Below are 21,228 nucleotides of genomic sequence, written 5' to 3'. Positions count from 1 at the left end.
TCTCTCTTATTTCCCCCCCATCACACCTGAATCTTTTATACCCTGAAATGTTGAGCTGCCAATCCTGTCCTTTCTTCAGCAATGACTCAGTATTTGCGATAATATCATGCTCCCACATGTGGATCAATGTTCTAAGTTCAAATGCCTTTTCAGTCAAGCTCCTTGCATTAAAATAGCTTTCTAGACCTTTCATGTACCTTATTCTGTCCATGCTTTCTCCACCTTATTGGACTGTTCTAGTATTCATCCTATATCTGATTGGACCTCACTCCCAACTTTACATCTACCTTGTGCCCATTCCTGTCAGATCAATTTAAAACCTCCCTTACAGCATGAGAAAACCTCCCATCAAGATATTGGATCCATTCCAGATGATGTGTAACCTGAAACTTGAGGTTTACTGGAAAGAAAAGTGCAGCTCATATATATTGCAACCTCTGGGGTGGCACGGTGGCTCAGTGGTTAGCACTGCAGCCTCACAGCACCAGGGACCCGGGTTCAATTCCAGCCTCAGGCGGCTGTCTGTGTGGAGTTTGCACGTTCTCCCCGTGTCTGCTTAGATTTCCTCGGGGTGCTCCGGTTTCCTCCCACAATCCAAAGATGTGCAGGCTGGGTGGATTGGCAATTCTAAATTGCCCGTAGTGTTCAGGGGTGTGTGTGTTGTAGGGGAATGGGCCTGGATGGGATTATCCAAGGGGCGGTGTGGACTTGTTGGGCCGAAGGGCCTGTTTCCACACTGTAGGGAATCTAATCTAATCCAATCTCTTATATTTTGCTTCCCAGCCAATAAAGGCAAGCATCCCGAATGGCTTCTTCATCACCTTATCTACCTGTGCTGACACCTGCAGGGATCTGTGAACTTGTACACCTATGTCCCTTTGATTCCTCCAACCGGGGAATGCCAGACTACCCCAGGGGCCCAGTGAAGTGCAACCTTCAGCAGGTGAGAAACAGGATGCACACACCACACCACTGCTTCGGGTAACCGGGAACTGTAACACTCTGACAGCCCCTCTGCCTGACTCAGAATTGGGCCCTCCATTCCAAACCCGACGACACCTGAGCAGGGCAATCCCTCCAGGGAGGAACAGGGCAGTTATCTCACTGCGGAAAGTGTTCAACAGTTGGCCCACACTATGGGGATGTGGGGACTCTCTCAGTGACAAGACCGTGGATGAATGGACATTGCATAACTCTATAAACATTTTAAATGGGTTTTTAAATTGCTATATCAATGTGGAGTGCATTAAATCTACTATGTGCTGTGTTTTTTGATATTGCTTTATCTGGCTAACATTAAAGCAGACCTCCTGTTTCTGCAGGACCATGGGTTACTGCACCTCAGCAGCAACATGAGATGTTCAGGCTTATGGGCTCATGGGCCTTCAATTTGTTTGAGGGAAACAATAGTCATTCCTCTGGTCTAGGTATTCTGCTGCGAGGAGGCAACTCCACCATCACCTAGGCCAAAGAGGTGGTGGGCAGGGTGCCTCCTCATAGCAGATGTTACATACAGAAATACTCCCCTGAGTCTAATTACCATGTAAGCCCCCATGGTACACGGAGTGAGCGACTGTCCATCCTGCAGCAGCTCTCACTGCTTTGGCGACGTCCAGGCTGGTCATTTGGCCAGAGACTTCAACTACATCATCCGCTCAAGGGTCGATTTCCTGTTTGTATCCTCGCATTCTCAGCTTGATCCATCAAATGTCAAGTTGTTTTTTTATCTCTGACTACTGCCTCCTGTTGGCCAACTATCACATACAGCCTGGCAACCAACAGGCTGCAAGGGAACATGGAAGCTAAACGTTTAATTTTTGATGTCAGAAAACATTGAGGAGTTCAAAAGGGCTTTGTGGATACTCCCAAGTTTTGTGTGTTTACTTGATATTCAACAGTTCAGAACAGAACTGTTTTTGTGTCAATGTGTGTATACTAAGGGATCTTTTACTGATTAAAGTATACTTTTGAAATAAAAAAAGTCCCTTTGTTCCTCAACACTTCCTAAGGACCTACCATTCATTGTACATGTGTTTCTCGTACTAGATTATCCAAGATGCATCAGATGGTGGTAGCGAGAGAGAATGCTGAGCCCACCATTAGCAAAGGCATTGATTAAGCAAGCAGTTCTATCCTTTGTTGCTTATGTCAATACATATCTTGTTCTGATTTATTTATTTTCTTTCTGAATTCCCTACCTTTGGTCTTCCCTCTTTTGATAAGATCATGGCCTAGAGCCATGACCTGAGAGAAAGAACAGTTTATTCCCAGGCCGCTTCAAATTCCACCTGGAACTGGGAATCAAAAAATGTGCAACAATACGTTGAATGGCCTTCCTTATTATATTCCATTTGTTCCCTTCCTTCCAACCTAAGACATGAACTACCTGAACTTCAATAATGACAAATCAAGTTGGGAATAACTTGTTGGAACAAAAACAAAACTGACTTTTCTGGAGAAGCTCAGCAGGTCTGGCAATATCTGCAAAGAGAAATCAGAGTTAATGTTTTGTGTCGGGTGGCCCTTCCTCAGAACTGAAATCCTTTATTGGAATCCTACCTGTCAGCTAGTATCATATAATACACTGATTATCAATTTCTTTCCTTTATTAATTTACAGGATGAGGGCATCACTGGCTAGGCAACATTTATTGCCCAGGGGCAGTTGAGAGTCAACCACATTGCGGTGGGCCTGGAGTCACTTGTAGGCCAGGCCAGATAAGAATGTCAGTTTCCTTCCCTAAAGGACATTAATGAACCAAATGGGGTTTTCCTGACAATTGATCCATGGTCATTATTAGATTCTTACTTCTAGATATTTGTTGAATTCAATTCAAATTCCACAATCTATCATGGAGGATTTGAACCCAGGCCCCAGAACGTAATTGTGGACTCTGGATTAACTGTCCAACAACAATACCACAAGGCCATCGCCTCCCCAAAGAAGATTGTCCATTGACTTCTTCTTATCCCAGCTGTTTTGGATGAGGCTCCTTAGAGTGAAAGGAAAATCCTGCCTTATTTGTACACTGTGCCAGAAGACTAACAAAACCAGGAGACGCTTCTACAAAAATAGAAGTTGCTGGAAAAGGTCAGCATCTGTGAAGAGAAATCAAAGTTGATGTTTTGGGTCCAGTGACCCTTCCTGAGGACTGATAGTAGCTAGGAAAATGTGAGTTTTAATGCAGAAGATAGGGTAGGGGGCATGGAGGGGATGGGTGTTGAGAGGAAGCAACGATAGGTGGGGATAGAGCCTAAAGAAAAAGAAAAATTACAGTTGGACAGACAAACAAGTGGATAACTGTTTGGGAGGGTGAATAGCTGTTAATGGAGACTGTTAATGACTAACAATAGGTAGTGTGTAATGGCAGACTATGTGATAACATGGCCTAGTGTGTGGGGTAGGGGGTAGGAGAAGCTTACATTGAAAATAAAGAGAGAAAATTAGCTGGCATTAGTCTACAAAACACCAATGAAATTTACGAAATTCTAGTAAACAGTTAATACACATCTGTCAATGTTACAAGAACCAGACGTTGGGCATCAGTGCCAGTATTTTACAGCCAGAGAGTGACTGCAGACAACAGAGCACTTACCAGGAGGCATCACAGGCAGCGGTCACTCCAGGAATGAGAAAATCCAGCAGTTGGGAGGTGGCAGCTAGCATTTTATGCAATTCCCTGACGCACTTATCTGACTAAAGTATTATTACCCTTTATAAGTTACGTTGCATGGGATCCTGTCTCCAGGGAAACAGGGACACCTAATTTACTGTCTTTCATTTGTATTTAGCATGCTTCTATCAATACTGAGGATTTATGTATCCTCCTGCAAAGACTCATAAATTATGATTTGTTCATTCTGAAACATAGGGTGCAACATGTTGGGGTTTGGTGCGGAAGGCCTTTCAAAATCATGGTCATGGTGGACATCTCAGGATGCCTACATTCCCCAGGGGTCCATAGTTTATCTTCAAATGTATTCTAGGAATGCTTCTGTTTTATATCCTTTAATGACAAGAATGTGGCTTTGAGTTCATCTTTTGCTCTTGCCGAGAGCAGTTTCGGGATGTACCGGGGGGAGGTGAGGTTATCGGGGGGATCCATTCAGATACTGTTTATGGTTTTGTAGGATCCAAATGTGCCATGTTGCTTATCATGAGACGTTTTCCATATGATTAAGCCCTACGCCGTTTGTACTCAAACATAAATTTTGGACAGAAGGAATATTATACCGACAGGGGTACCATAATCTGAAAATAATAAATTGTGCCCACCTGTCATCCATTTGATAAAAGCAAAATACTGCAGATGCTGGAAATTTGAAATAAAATCAGAACGTGCTTCAGAAATTCAGCAAGTCTGGCAGTATCTGTGGAGGGAGTCAACATTTTCAGTCCAATGTGACTCTTCTTCAGAATGTTTTTACCCTCCCAAGTGGAAGTAAAAGATCCCAAGTGAGGATTCTGAAGCAGAATAGTGGAATTCTCCTCATACTTTGTCCAGGATTTATTGTCAACTAAAATAAGTTATGTGGACAATATTTCATTAGCGTTTCTGGGAGCTTGCCATGTGTAACTTGGCTGCCCCAATTCCTACATTTCAACATTGACTGCATTTTAAAAGCATTTGATTTGTTGCAAAGTTTTTTAGGACATCTGGAAGCTGTGAAAGGTGCCATATAAATGCATGTTTTTCTTTGTTTTAACAACAGATGTTGCAATGTCTTATAGAAATAAAAGCTTGCAAAAATAAACTATTGGAAGGAAAATTAAGTTGTAAAGCAGAATGGCTTTTGACTGTGTAGGTTTTGAATATGTCTTCTTCCTCCAATGTCACATTATCAAAATAATGCTACCTCTACTACAGAAATTATGGTAACTATGAACTCATCTTTGTATTTTAAAAAAATACTAAAATGGGTCAGCTGTGTAAAAAGCAGAACTCCTGTACTATGTCAATGTAGTACTTTATGAAAAACTGTTTGAAACCATTCTAAGACTTATTAAAACCCTGCTTGTGCAAATGTTTGTCTTTTGTAAATTTTCTTCTTGAAATGCAAGTGTGTAGTAAGTGGCAGCTGTGTTGCAAGACTGTGTTTAGCTGTGAGAAGAGAGGAGGGGGCACCCCAATGGATTCCTGTTTCCTTTCCAGTCTGGCCTGACCCCAAGGCACTGGAGGGGAGGTTTCTGCAGAAGGGTGTCAGCAGATTACTAACAACTTCTTTCCACATCAGGAAATGGTTTGACCCAGGCTGTTTGTTCCAAACTGGCTCTTTTTTGCAGGCTGCAGATTCTGTATCTGGTGGTGTCTTAGTGGAGTTTCTCTCTCTCATTCTCTATCATCCAGATTGTTAATGGAATTGAAACGCTTTCTGAGTCGGAGGAATTCAGCAGTGTGACAAGCAAGGAATGGCTCATCATTCCAAATCTCCGTTAAGACGCTCCTTCAGTGAACATATTAAAGATTCGACCAACAAAGCATGGAATATAATCTGGAAAAATACAAGAGAGAAAAGACTTTCAGGTCAGTGCACCTTTTTGTTCTATTCCTGGTGTTCTATGCCTGATCTATAAGCTCATTATTCACTATCAAGCAGTAACATTGATCATATGACAGATTGTATTATGTTCAAGTTTCAGCTCAATTCCTAATTCTGACTTAATAAATAAGAAAAGTGAGTGAGCCTGTTAGCTCAGTAACTACTTCCCTGCTTTGTCATTGGTATCTTCAATGTATTGAAAGCCTCCCTGAGAAAAGAACCTGCAAAGGAAACTTTCCTAGGGCTTTCACTTATATTATTGAATGCCAAGGGATAGCAAAGTCACCTGACGCGCATGAGTCAAACATTGAAGGCTCATGACGTGCAGTAAACATTCAGGTGACATTTCTGCACCTGTATGTTGGAGCGTGGTGTCAGCTGATCTTGACAACCACAAGACAAAGTGAAAGGAGAAGGTAGAGTCTAAACTTGTCGGTTTGCTAACCTGCACATGAAGATTTATTGACCCCCACAAGTTGAATCTTAAATGATCAGAATATATGGGTGATTACAATTCCCTCCCAACCCGGGTAATTTCATTTTTCCTTCTCTTTCTTCTATAAACAAAACTGTGACTGGTACCCATGGCAAATGTTTTACAATGTTTTTTATTCCCTTTATGTTCCACATAAACTGGGCCAAATAAATTAGTTGCTGCAAAACTCATTTCTGAGACATCATCAGTCCACTAGCTTTTAACTTTGAGTACTATTATTTAAATGTGGACAAGACTAAAATTAACACAGTATGAATGAATGTTTGTGTTTCAGTAAAGGCATCATCCATTTCTGAGATATTTTAGTGTAGTAAGAATGATTCACTGAGTTTATCCAGTGAGCACAGACAAGAATATTCCAGGTTCAATTTAAGATTATGTTTATATCCAGAAGTTCTCTTATACACAATGGAACGGTATTTGCTCCCCATCACCAAACCACCCATGGCATTTTCTTTCTTCTATTAACAACCAGCAGGAAATCACCTGTGTTTCCAATTGAATAATTTATGTCTAAAGCCCATTAAGAGGATTGGTTTGTTCAGTTGGCTGGACAGTTGTTTGCAATATAGAGTGATGCCAACAAGGTGGGTTCAATTCCCACACTGGCTGACATTATCATAAAGGGTCTCCTTTGCAAACCTCTCCCTCACCCAAGGCAGAGAGATCCTCGGGTTAAACTGCCACCAGTTGTTTCTCTCTAATGTGAGAGTGCTTATATCAAACAACAAAGCCCATTAAGAGCAATGCTAACCATCAAAGATGAGGCAACACAGTGGCTCGGGGTTAGCACTGCTACCTCTCAGTGCCAGGGACCTGGGTTTAATTCCACCCCCAGGGAACTGTGTGGAGTTTGCATATCCTTCCTCTGTCGGCTCCAGTTTCCTCCATCACTCCAAAGATGTATAGGTTAGATGGCTTGGCCCTGCTAAATTGTGCAGAGTGTCCAGGGATGGGCCACTGAGATGGATTAGCCATGGGAAATGTGAGGTTAGAGGGATAGGGTAGGGGGTTTAGGTCTGTGAGGGATGATTTTTGGGGACTGTTTCCATGCTGTTGAGATTCTATGTGAGGGAGATGTAGGAAGGGGATAAAATGAAACTGGAGTATTGAAGGATCAATTTAAAACCTGTGCTGTTAATTGATCTCAATCAGGTGTGAATGGGATCATTATAACTACCTCAGTGCCTTCAGTTAGCTATGCAGTAATAGCTGATGGAAATACATTATGTGTTCATCAGGTGAGGGTAGGATCAGACTTGAGTCTGATAATGCCCATGGTCCAGTAGAAATCTTATCTGTACGATTATATCTCCCCCATTAAGAATGACCACTATAGAAAGGTGCCAGTGAAACCCTACAGCAAGAGGCAATGTCTTATGTGGGTGAACACATCACTCATACCCACACAGAAAGATGCAACAACTGAAAAAACAAGGGAAACCTCCAGGTCATCTATTCTTGAGAGTGCTGGAAAATGGAGGTTTGTTGGCCAGGACTCAGGCAAACCTTTACTCTTCTTTAAATACTGTTGTACATCCACTAGTGCACATAGAGAGGCTGAAAGTCGCACCAATAAACTGGCATCTCCAGCATTGCAGCAGTCCCTTTGCAATGGACTAAAATGTAAGCTTAGGTTGTGAGCTCAAATCTGTCCTGGAATTTATAGAATATATAAATTGATTTCTGGGAATCAATTATGGGCTGTAGTCCAAACAAGATAGTCAGTCTGTTTACGCATTTTTAAAAAATTACCCAGAACTGCTGCCTAATTGAGAGATTCGGATGGTTTCTATGTATAATGATGTGTATGTAGGAGTGAGTAACAGGCTGTAATGTAATTACAGGGCTCCAATAGTATTATAAACTATGGACACAGTGCAGGAGGGATGTATGGTCATTCTCGGAATCTTTCAAATTAGATCGCTGCTTTCAGTTCCTGGCAGAACTGCATATCTTTTCAGATTCAGACAGATATCTCATTTTTGAGTTTGAAGGTACATCTATGCAATTCGGGACATTACACAGAAAGCCCAGCAGTGTTTTATTTCAGTTTTTTTAAATAGCTAATTACAGCAATATTTTATGTCAGAAATACATTTTGTAGAAGTGTGATTACTTTCTAGTTTAGCGCAGTTACATAGTATATTGGAGCAGTGCCACATGTGAACTATACTCAGGCCCAGATGCGTAAATTCCCTCAGTCAGATATCAATCTTCATCATGCTGTTGTGGGAAGGTGCCAAATAGAGGTCAGGAGTGTCTTTCTTCACAGAGGGATGGAGACAATCTATATTTATATAAAGCCTTTGAAGTGGTAAAACATCTCATGGTGCTTAAAGAAGGAAACGTTCAGATACTGAGCCTTTGCAGATGGATTAGAAGACGTGACTGAAGATTTGATCAAAGCCATGCATTTTGAGAAGGTTTTCAAAGGAGACAGGAGATAGAAAGGCAGAGGAATTTGAAGATGGAGTTGCAAAGAGTACTGCAGAGGAACTTGAAGTTTCTGCCACTGAGTGAAAGTAGAGAGTGAAATGTATAGATCGTTAGAATGAGAGCACTGAAGGGTATCAGATAACATTTAAGACTAATGTATCTTGCGGTAGCACGTGATACTATCCATAAAATTATGCATGGTTACTAGGATTTTAAACGTTACACATTGTAGAAGAGGAGTTAATGCTGAAAAAGGGTCACTGGACCCGAAACATTAGATCTAATTTCTCTCCACAGATGCTGCCAGACCTGCTGAGTTTTCCCAGCAATTTCTGTGGCTGTTACCCTGCTGCTTTCCTCCCCCGGACGCTGTGCAGGAGCTGATGGTGGCTGCATTTGTTGTGGTTAAAGATAGAGTTATTTTTCCTGTCTTCTGCAGCAGTTCCTTTACAATTGCAGAACAGCGAGCAAAACTGTTGGATCAACCTGTACTCTGTCTCCTCAGTTTACAGCAGATCTGAGAGAACAGTCTCAATCAGAGAAAATACACACAGTCTTAAAGGGATCCCAAACTCCTGATATCCTTGCACACTAAACACCTTGCAGAAAACAGTGCCAGACCTGGCCGGGCCTCAGGATGTATGCATTTTATTTGATTCTGCATTGTTACATTTCTTCAGAGGAAAGCTCTTGCCACCAGCCTCCCAGGAGAATGGAAGCACGTATCTTTGAGGGATTACTTTGAAGCCTGACAATACCTATTCTCATGCACAGTAGTAATACTGATCTTATATAAGGTCGCTGAATAAATGTGGCCTTCAAATGAAGCAGTTGCTGGAAGCCTGCCCCCAGCACACAAACCTACCGCTGGACCCTGTTCCGAGGTAACCTTGTCTTTTGTGTAAGGAATTAGCAGCTGCAGTGTTATAGCTTACAGTGTTATAGATTGTGTGCCTTGGCCAAAAGCGAAGATGAGATTTTTATTGAATGTACCTTGCTCCATTGACTCTTGTTGACCTCCTCCTTTATGGCATAATGTATTCTCAATCAGTCTATCATGAGACAAGGTCAAAATTAGATGGTCTTGGAAATGTTGTCATTCTGAATGACCATGAACTCACTAAAGTAGATAGCCAGCATAGTGTAATTAGATTAGATTCCCTACAGTGTGGAAACAGGCCCTTCGGCCCAACAAATCCACACCACCTCTTGCAGCATCCCACCCAGACCCATTCCCCTATAACGCACACACCCCTGAACACTACGGGTAATTTAGCATGGCCATTTCACCTAGCCTGCACATCTTTGGACTGTGGGAGGAAACTGGAGCACCTGGAGAAAACCCACACAGACACAGGGAGAATGTGCAAACTCCGCACAGACAGTTACCTGAGGCTGGAATTGAGCCCAGGTCCCTGGCACTGTGAGGCTGTAGTGCTAACCACTGAGCCACCGTGCCGCCCATAATCACTGGACTTTCATGATAATGGACTAGCTTTTAGGAGGCCTTACATTTCCATGCTGAAATCTGAGATAGTAAGAACCATTGATGTTAAAGTCAGAGATAACACAGTTTGGACGAACACAGCAGGCCAGGCAACATCAGAGGAGAAGGAAAGCTGACGTTTTGGGTCGAGACCCTTCTCCCTTTTCAAAAATAGTTACTTATTCCTCCCACATCACTTTGTTGATAGCTAAACATTTTTGAGCAGTTAAATTTAGCATTAATGTGGTGTGCTTTAGATATTGTGTTCAATAAAGTGACTTGCATTCTTTGCCTGTGTCCCCCAAAACAATCCCATTATGGTTATGTTAAATTTCCTGTGGCCCCAGTGACCTTTCACCCTCTCCTTTTTTTGATTGAGACCCTTTACATCACCATTAATGTGCCCATTTAAACCAGGTGTCCCAGACTATCAAGGTATTGATGACACTTCTGATCCGGTACTCTCCGAGATCAAGGCCATGAATTATCTTGATGATATCCCAAGAAAATACATTTGCCATCATTGGAAAAATTTAATTGAGGAAGTTTATTTTGATGAAGAGACTCTGACATTTAAACTCTCATCCACTTAACTCATACCATTTGCAATTATTCTCACTGCCACAGGGAGAAGGATGTCACACCCATGCACTTTCACAAGCTGTACTTCAAAACGTCCCACATTGCTTAACATTTGTTATTATTAAAAATGCTAAAACCTAGAATTATGTTATGTCTGATTTAATAAAGGAGAATTGAAGAAGGATCTAGGCCCGAAACATCAGCCTTCCTGCTCCTCTGATGCTGCTGTGTTCATCTAGCTCTACACCTTGTTATCTCATAACTGAATTACGCATCTGCTTCATCTTCATCTCAACTGAAGATGTTGACTCCCATTGCCAGTGCAATTTTGGATTGAGTAGAAAATTCAAAATTTGAATCGCTTTATGAAGAAAATGTACAGCCTAAAATGCCAGCAAATTTCAATTTCATTTGTTTTCTTTTGACTTCCCACACTCTAACCACAGCTGTTGCATTACGAAATGAATTGTCAGTGGAAACAGTGCAAAAATGCGGTTTGTTTATTAGTTTAGCCAATGATCACAGTTCGCATGTCACATGACTCATGTGGCCACATGACTCCTCAAATCTGCCCCAAAATTCAATAAAACCGCGGTTGATCTTCGATCACAGTTCCATTTTACCCCCTGACTCCCATACCCTTTAATTCTCATAGAGTCCAAAAATGTATCTACCTCAGTCTTGAATATACTCAACAATTGAACATCCACTAGCCTTTTGAACATCCACTAGCCTCCACTAGTTTAAAGATTCTCAATGCCCCAAATGAAAAATATTGTTAAAATTTCAGTCTTTAATGATTAATCCCTTATCCCAAGACTGCAACCCCATGTGTCAGACTCTTCAGCTAGGAAAAAGAAACTTGCAACAGCTACCCTGTCAAATCCTTTGGAATCTGTTGAGTCGCAATGAGATCACATCACGCTTCTTTAAAAGCTCCACAAATTATAGGTTCAAACAATGTCATTAGAGGAATCGAAGTGAATCTTCAATGTACTGCCTCCCTGTCAAACACATATTTCCTTGGATGAGGAAACTGTGCACATTACTCCAGATGTGATCTTACCAAAGTTCTGTACAATTGTAGCAAGACATCTTTAGTCTGGTATTTCAACACCCTTGCCCTAAAGGCCAACATGCTATTTGCCTTCCTAAGTGCACCGGTGTGTTAACTTTTTGTAATTCTTTATGAGGATAGCCAAGTCACTCCAAAAGTCAGCATAGCGGTTTCTCACCAGACAATATATTATGCACTTCTGTTCTTCCTTATAAAATGAACAATCGTACATTTCCACACATAACATTCCAGTCGAAATAAAAATAAAAACAGAAAACGCAGGCAATACTCAGCAAGTCAGATTGCAACTGCAGTCTGAGAACTTGAGTTAATGTTTCAGATCAATGACCTTCATTAGGTCTGCGCGTATAAGATCCGGACTTTGTCACTTTAATTCACTGACTGACTCCCACTCTCATCTTTTTAACCACACAGTTCAGATGAAGCTCAATAGAAGCCATCTAAAATTTTAATAAAGTTTTTTTTCAATTTAAGATCAATACAGAGTTTGCTAACTCTAGATCACAATTGTTCCTCACATTTATTTGATAACAATTATTGCTAACAATGATGCTATTCCCATTCACGTCTCTTTGGGATCCATGTTTTGTTCTCATTGCCTTCAACCATCCCTGACCTGTCCTTCTATTTTATAGTGACCGAAGGAGTTATCAGTAAGCACCTACCCTTGGCACTAAACCTGATCTGCACAGCCATATATTACATTTAACAGAGAAAGGGAGAAGCAAGATGGCTGATAAAACTCTTCACTGAGGCCGGTATCCCATCACAAAATCACCCTTTATTTACACGTGGAGAGTCCTTGACACAGACGCAGCTTCCTCAGAGCCAGTTCTCAGCGCTAACAAGATGTCAGCCAGGGATCCCCAATTAGAGCGGATTAACAAACCCATTCAGGGAACTCACATGCTGTGAGGTCCAACCTGGCTGACCTCATTACAAGCACAACATCCCTTCCCTTCTGAGTCCAACAACATAGTCCAATCCTTTATTTTGTAGCTCCTCATGATGCATTTTAGCACCAGGTCAGGTTCCACCAACTTTGCCTCTGGTATGGGTAGCATGGAGCATGCAATAGCTCGCCTCTCATACCCAAGGTGTTTCAGAAGAAATTCATGCGGCAAAGGCTTCAAGGCAGTGATATTGGCTGCGTCCATCTTAGATTCCAAGGTCTCTTCAATGCTTGAGAGAAATGGGGAACCCATGGATTCTAGAACAGTTGGAAAAGCTGTCGAGGAGTCGGGCATGTTTTGCATTCCACACCATTTGCGAATTCGTGCCTTTGATGTGAATCACTTGCTTGTTCAGGACCGTCATACCTACTCAAACTTTACACCTCACTGGACCTGAGCTTGTGGTGACCTAGCCTCATACACATACAAGGCCATTTCTGTGGGTCCTAAACCAAACTTCATCACCTGAAGTAAACTGCCTCTCCCTTACATAGCGGAGTCATGTGTCCAGCTTTGGTATTCCTGATGTCATTTCACCCTCTCCTCCACACACCACCCAACACATACACACACAATATCCACCTGCACTGCACCACCCCCCCCCCCAACCCCCACATCCATGAAGATCAGATTTAACCTGGTGTGGAGTCATCACCTCATTATCAACTCTGCTGGAGCTATCCTTGTAGTTGCATGAGTGGTTCTATACTGAAATATAAACTAGGATAGTTTGGTAACTAGTGACTTTAGGAAATACTCAAATTCCCTGGTAAAGGATGTCCCCATTGTCTGTGACCAATAAATCTGGGAATCCATATATTGCAAAAGACGCGCGCAGTTTTTCTACTGTCATTCCTGTGTGTGACAAATGAACTCAATGCATGTCCAGCCACTTTGATTGGGTGTCCATAATGACTAAGGAAATTGAGCTCTTGAAGGGACCTGCATAACCAACACGTAACTGAGACAAGGATTTACCCAGCCTTTCGCATGAATGTAAGGCGTTCATGAAGGTCCACAAGTTGTCAGGAGAATTAGTTGTTGCTTTTCATCTGCCACAATGCCATTTGCCCAGGAAAATTAATGCATCCTTTCCACAAACTGCGCCCAGTCTTCAATGGCAGGATTGAACAAGTCAAGCTTCCCAAATAACAGCATGAGGCCAGAAAAGCTTACCCCAACTCAAAGACTACTGTGGCAAGCAAATTTCTTCAGGAGGGCACTTTTCTCTCATTAGCACTGAAATAACTTGACAGAGACTGGTATCCAATCACCAAGTCACCCTTTATTTTCAGATGATCTTCCTCTTGGGCTGGCTCTTGGACAATTTGAATGACCAGCACCTCTCTAGAGCAGGCGTTCCTTCTAAATGGGGTGGACCTCTCACTCTGTCTCAACTAAGACTGCTCTCAGAGCATTGTCACTGCAGGGCAGATGGAAACTGAGTTAGTGGGCTCAACACCAATATTTCCATGGGAGTGGGAATTATGTCTTCTTGTAAAATTAATGCTGTTTTTTGCTCCATTGATGCTGCCAAACCCATTGAGCAATTCCAGCATCATCTTGTTTTTAAGGAAAAGCAATGAGTTAATATTGGGGTTGGGAAGACTCTATTTCTACATGGACTTTCCAACTGGTTTTCCGTAACTTTGGCAGAAAAATCACAGAAACGTGCAAAAAGAGGCGTAAAGACTACTTGTGTCTGTGTCTCGTCCATTGGAGTAATGCCAAATGTGTCAGAGATTATGAGAATTCATTCCCTTCCCTTGTCTCCCTCAAACAATTCCTGAGAACTCAGTCAGATTTTACATAAGACCTATGCCAATGTCTTTTCTTTTTAATTCACATCCACCATTGGAGCTTTTGTCCATTTCTCGTGTTTTCAAGTGAAGTGGAAAGCAGAAAGTGCTTGAGAGGTTTCAAGAACTGGAAATTTTGTCCCCAACTTTAATGGGATACAATCTTGCTGAGTGCCAATACAGAAAAGATTCTTGTTTAAATTCAAGCTCCAGTATGTTGGCTCCCCTAATGCAGAAAAAGGTCACATTCAAACATTTCCAGATGGTTGGGAATGTCCCAAAGTTAAAGATAGCCAGGGCAAGATGGGGTTGGGGGGAGAAACAGCATCCTCTATTCTTTTATTTGTTTTGGGATATTTGATCCTAGAGTTGATGGAAGAGTGCTGGTATGGTCATTATTCTAATGAAGTAGTTTCCAACATTTTCTGTTTTAAGTATTCAAAAAATGAAATGAATGTTTTAAAAGAAGTGCAATTCACACAGTTCGGTCATGGAAAATTCATATTAAACTATCTTGTAACAATCGATGTTGGAAGTTATCTCCAGGGTGTAGCATAATGATAACTCAGAACAATAAAACAGGGATACATTATGGATTAAAAAGATATAATCAGAATTCAACTGCTAAGCTACTACTCAGTGAGAGATCATAAGAACTGCATAGCTGGAGTTAGAGATAGCACAGTGTTGAGCTGGAGGAACACAGCAGGCCAGCCAGCATCAGAGGAGCAGGAAAGTTGACATTTCGAGCCGGGACCCTTCTCGAAACTTGTGTTATTAAAGAATTTTACTAGTTCTTTAAATTTGTCAGATTATTCATTCTTCACAGCCCTGCCTGCTGGTTCAGCACAGCTAGCATTTTAGGCAATTTATTTAGTGACTGAGAGATCAGTTAGACAAGAAAGAATCATTATTTTCAAGCCAAGGCAAACAACTGGGTATTTTTGCAATGAGTCTGTCATTTTGCAAACAATACAAGAATGTTTGATGAAGGTTGTCCCACTGTTAGGTGCCTTCCTTCACCTGGCAATTCTCATTTGCCAGGTGAAGTTGCTGCTCTGCGTCACTCCTTTACTCTCAGCAAAAACCTTTAATATTCAATTGGAACCTTCATATCTAAAAGTTTTATTGAGAACCTGCCCACACAGACCATCGTCTGTTTGTACTTCTTTTTGAACTGATACATTAGGATGCATTGCCTTGAGCACAGAAATGAATAGTTGTGTAGTTTCAGATACTCGACTTTGAAAGGAAAGATAAGGCATTGGAGGGTTGATCGGGATCTGCTGTCACCCGATAAGGGGACAGTTCAGTATCGTGGTGGTATTAATAACGCCTGCAACAATGATTGGAGTGAGCCTTAAGTGGACCTTTCAGTAAAAAAATTGATAAATTGGAAAACAAACTAGCATTGCTGGAAATCAACAACATAACCAGAAAATATTGGGAAGAAGAAACAAATCAGTCAGCTCCATAATAAGAAATGACACACTATGATATTTTGAATGAGTAACCCTTTCCTGCACTGGTCTGATCAAGGTTAAAAAGCTCAAAACACCATAATCTATCCTTTCTCATTGTAAGTGTTCACAACTTTGTTGCACTATTCCAATGGAATTAAAAATTTTCCCTCAAAAGTAGCCAATTTTATGGTGGACTAAAACATTTACTGTGCGTCAGATAAAACAGCCATTAACATTTCTGGTAATGTAGTAATTTTCAAAAATTCTTCTAGAGGTAGGAAACTCAGCCAATTATCACTGTACATTTGCTGCATTATACTGTGGACTGAAATAAATGCATTTCTAAGGTACATTTCAATAAGATTCTTCAATAACAAGGTGTTCTTTTCCTTGGGAAATTTGCCAACATTAAAGGTGTTATATGAATGGTTTTCATGAGGAATTAAGTTTTAACTTGGAAAGTATAAAGAAGTTTGAATAATCATGGCTGATTCAATGAAAATTGCAGGAGAGTATGCTAGGAGCCATATCAAGCATACCTAAAAATGAGTTCCGAGGAAGAGTCACTGGAACCAAAACATTATCTCTGATTTTTCTTCACAGATGCTGCTAGACCTGCTGAGGTTTTCCAGCATTTTCTGTTTTTATACCTAAAAATAAGGTGCCTACCTGCTGAAGCTCCAACACAGGGCTACATGTATGCAAAACAATGGAAGCAGCATGCAAATAGATCCTGCTAAATGAACCCACAACCAAAGAATTAGATCTAAACTCAGTAACCCTGCCATATACAGTCATAAGTGGTGATAGACAATTAAATAGCTAACACAAAATGCAATTTCCACAAATATCCCTATCCTCAATGATGAGTGAGGCCAGCACAAGACAAGGTTGAAGTGTTTGAATTCATCTTCAAGCAGAAGTGCTGAATGAAGTTGATGATTATCAGATCAGGTCCCTAGGTCCTGATGGATTTCATCTTAGGACCTTAAACAACGTAGCCCTGTGAGATAATGAATGCAGAGATAGTAGGAACTGCAGATGCTAGAGAATCTGAGATAACAAGGCGTAGAACTGGATGAACACAGCAGGCCAAGCAGCTTCAGAGGAGCAGGAAGGCTGATGTTTCGGGCCTAAACCCTTCTTCAGAAAATAGTATCAGAGATAATGGGAACTGCAGATGCTGGAGATTCCAAGATAATAAAATGTGAGGCTGGATGAACACAGCAGGCCAAGCAGCATCTCAGGAGCACAAAAGCTGACGTTTCGGGCCTAGACCCTTCATCAGAGAGGGGGATGGGGGGAGGGAACTGGAATGAATAGGGAGAGAGGGGGAGGCGGACCGAAGATGGAGAGTAAAGAAGATAGGTGGAGAGGGTGTAGGTGGGGAGGTAGGGAGGGGATAGGTCAGTCCAGGGAAGACGGACAGGTCAAGGAGGTGGGATGAGGTTAGTAGGTAGCTGGGGGTGCGGCTTGGGGTGGGAGGAAGGGATGGGTGAGAGGAAGAACCGGATAGGGAGGCAGAGACAGGTTGGACTGGTTTTGGGATGCAGTGGGTGGGGGGGATGAGCTGGGCTGGTTGTGTGGTGCAGTGGGGGGAGGGGATGAACTGGGCTGGTTTAGGGATGCAGTGGGGGAAGGGGAGATTTTGAAACTGGTGAAGTCCACATTGATACCATATGGCTGCAGGGTTCCCAGGCGGAATATGAGTTGCTGTTCCTGCAACCTTCGGGTGGCATCATTGTGGCAGTGCAGGAGGCCCATGATGGACATGTCATCAAGAGAATGGGAGGGGGAGTGGAAATGGTTTGCGACTGGGAGGTGCAGTTGTTTGTTGCGAACTGAGCGGAGGTGTTCTGCAAAGCGGTCCCCAAGCCTCCGCTTGGTTTCCCCAATGTAGAGGAAGCCGCACCGGGTACAGTGGATGCAGTATACCACATTGGCAGATGTGCAGGTGAACCTCTGCTTAATGTGGAATGTCATCTTGGGGCCTGGGATGGGGGTGAGGGAGGAGGTGTGGGGACAAGTGTAGCATTTCCTGCGGTTGCAGGGGAAGGTGCCGGGTGTGGTGGGGTTGGAGGGCAGTGTGGAGCGAACAAGGGAGTCACGGAGAGAGTGGTCTCTCCGGAAAGCAGACAGGGGAGGGGATGGAAAAATGTCTTGGGTGGTGGGGTCGGATTGTAAATGGCGGAAGTGTCGGAGGATAATGCGTTGTATCCGGAGGTTGGTAGGGTGGTGTGTGAGAACGAGGGGGATCCTCTTGGGGCGGTTGTGGCGGGGGCGGGGTGTGAGGGATGTGTCGCGGGAAATGCGGGAGACGCAGTCAAGGGCGTTCTCGATCACTGTGGGCGGAAAGTTGCGGTCCTTAAAGAACTTGGACATCTGGGATGTGCGGGAGTGGAATGTCTTATCGTGGGAGCAGATGCGGCGGAGGCGGAGGAATTGGGAATAGGGGATGGAATTTTTGCAGGAGGGTGGGTGGGAGGAGGTGTATTCTAGGTAGCTGTGGGAGTCGGTGGGCTTGAAATGGACATCAGTTACAAGCTGGTTGCCTGAGATGGAGACTGAGAGGTCCAGGAAGGTGAGGGATGTGCTGGAGATGGCCCAGGTGAACTGAAGGTTGGGGTGGAAGGTGTTGGTGAAGTGGATGAACTGTTCGAGCTCCTCTGGGGAGCAAGAGGCAGCGCCGATACAGTCATCAATGTACCGGAGGAAGAGGTGGGGTTTGGGGCCTGTGTAGGTGCGGAAGATGGACTGTTCCACGTAACCTACAAAGAGGCAGGCATAGCTGGGGCCCATGCGGGTGCCCATGGCCACCCCCTTAGTCTGTAGGAAGTGGGAGGAGTCAAAAGAGAAGTTGTTGAGTGTGAGGACGAGTTCCGCTAGGCGGATGAGAGTGTCGGTGGAGGGGGCCTGGTCGGGCCTGCGGGACAGGAAGAAGCGGAGGGCCTTGAGGCCATCTCCATGCAGAATGCAGGTGTACAGGGACTGGACGTCCATGGTGAATATGAGGTGTTGGGGGCCAGGGAATTGGAAGTCCTGGAGGAGGTGGAGGGCGTGGGTGGTGTCACGGACATAGGTGGGGAGTTCCTGGACCAAAGGGGAGAAAATGGAGTCCAGATAGGTGGAGATGAGTTCGGTGGGGCAGGAGCAGGCTGAGACGATGGGTCGACCGGGGCAGGCAGGTTTGTGGATTTTGGGAAGGAGATAGAAACGGGCCGTGCGGGGTTGGGGAACAATGAGGTTGGAGGCTGTGGGTGGGAGGTCCCCTGAGGTGATGAGGTCATGAATGGTGTTGGAGATGATGGTTTGGTGCTCGGGTGTGGGGTCATGATCGAGGAGGCGGTAGGAGGTGGTGTCGGAGAGTTGGCGTCTGGCCTCGGCGATGTAGAGGTCAGTACGCCATACTACCACTGCGCCACCCTTGTCTGCGGGTTTGATGGTGAGGTTGGGGTTGGAGCGGAGGGAGACATCAACCGCCTCAACCTCTCCACCCCTCTCACCCACTCCAACCTCTCCCCCGCAGAACGGGCAGCCGTCCGCTCCCTCCGCTCCAACCCCAACCTCACCATCAAACCCGCAGACAAGGGTGGCGCAGTGGTAGTATGGCGTACTGACCTCTACATCGCCGAGGCCAGACACCAACTCTCCGACACCACCTCCTACCGCCCCCTCGATCATGACCCCACACCCGAGCACCAAACCATAATCTCCAACACCATACATGAACTCATCACCTTAGGGGACCTCCCACCCACAGCCTCCAACCTCATTGTTCCCCAACCCCGCACGGCCCGTTTCTATCTCCTTCCCAAAATCCACAAACCTGCCTGCCCCGGTCGACCCATCGTCTCAGCCTGCTCCTGCCCCACCGAACTCATCTCCACCTATCTGGACTCCATTTTCTCCCCTTTGGTCCAGGAACTCCCCACCTATGTCCGTGACACCACCCACGCCCTCCACCTCCTCCAGGACTTCCAATTCCCTGGCCCCCAACACCTCATATTCACCATGGACGTCCAGTCCCTCTACACCTGCATTCCGCATGCAGATGGCCTCAAGGCCCTCCGCTTCTTCCTGTCCCGCAGGCCCGACCAGGCCCCCTCCACCGACACTCTCATCCGCCTAGCGGAACTCGTCCTCACACTCAACAACTTCTCTTTTGACTCCTCCCACTTCCTACAGACTAAGGGGGTGGCCATGGGCACCCGCATGGGCCCCAGCTATGCCTGCCTCTTTGTAGGTTACGTGGAACAGTCCATCTTCCGCACCTACACAGGCCCCAAACCCCACCTCTTCCTCCGGTACATTGATGACTGTATCGGCGCCGCCTCTTGCTCCCCAGAGGAGCTCGAACAGTTCATCCACTTCACCAACACCTTCCACCCCAACCTTCAGTTCACCTGGGCCATCTCCAGCACATCCCTCACCTTCCTGGACCTCTCAGTCTCCATCTCAGGCAACCAGCTTGTAACTGATGTCCATTTCAAGCCCACCGACTCCCACAGCTACCTAGAATACACCTCCTCCCACCCACCCTCCTGCAAAAATTCCATCCCCTATTCCCAATTCCTCCGCCTCCGCCGCATCTGCTCCCACGATAAGACATTCCACTCCCGCACATCCCAGATGTCCAAGTTCTTTAAGGACCGCAACTTTCCCCCCACGGTGATTGAGAACGCCCTTGACCGCGTCTCCCGCATCTCCCGCGACACATCCCTCACACCCCGCCCCCGCCACAACCGCCCCAAGAGGATCCCCCTCGTTCTCACACACCACCCTACCAACCTCCGGATACAACGCATTATCCTCCGACACTTCCGCCATTTACAATCCGACCCCACCACCCAAGACATTTTTCCATCCCCTCCCCTGTCTGCTTTCCGGAGAGACCACTCTCTCCGTGACTCCCTTGTTCGCTCCACACTGCCCTCCAACCCCACCACACCCGGCACCTTCCCCTGCAACCGCAGGAAATGCTACACTTGTCCCCACACCTCCTCCCTCACCCCCATCCCAGGCCCCAAGATGACATTCCACATTAAGCAGAGGTTCACCTGCACATCTGCCAATGTGGTATACTGCATCCACTGTACCCGGTGCGGCTTCCTCTACATTGGGGAAACCAAGCGGAGGCTTGGGGACCGCTTTGCAGAACACCTCCGCTCAGTTCGCAACAAACAACTGCACCTCCCAGTCGCAAACCATTTCCACTCCCCCTCCCATTCTCTTGATGACATGTCCATCATGGGCCTCCTGCACTGCCACAATGATGCCACCCGAAGGTTGCAGGAACAGCAACTCATATTCCGCCTGGGAACCCTGCAGCCATATGGTATCAATGTGGACTTCACCAGTTTCAAAATCTCCCCTTCCCCCACTGCATCCCTAA

At 44.6% G+C, this 21,228-nt stretch overlaps 1 protein-coding gene across 1 annotated transcript in view; it reads left to right on the top strand.

The window, feature by feature from the left end:
- The first annotated feature begins 4,999 nt into the window (after positions 1-4,999).
- Positions 5,000-21,228, top strand: part of si:dkeyp-23e4.3 (rho GTPase-activating protein 7) — a 178,975-nt gene continuing 162,746 nt past the window's right edge. The window contains exon 1 of the mRNA XM_048543214.2: positions 5,000-5,524. Coding sequence (XP_048399171.1) covers positions 5,410-5,524 — 115 coding nt within the window. The 5' untranslated portion in view covers positions 5,000-5,409. The remainder of the gene's footprint in view (positions 5,525-21,228) is intronic.

The sequence above is a fragment of the Stegostoma tigrinum genome, chromosome 13 (assembly GCF_030684315.1).
Source record: "Stegostoma tigrinum isolate sSteTig4 chromosome 13, sSteTig4.hap1, whole genome shotgun sequence".
NCBI classification, from domain to species: domain Eukaryota; kingdom Metazoa; phylum Chordata; class Chondrichthyes; order Orectolobiformes; family Stegostomatidae; genus Stegostoma; species Stegostoma tigrinum.
This window is presented reverse-complemented; position numbering and strand designations above follow the sequence as displayed.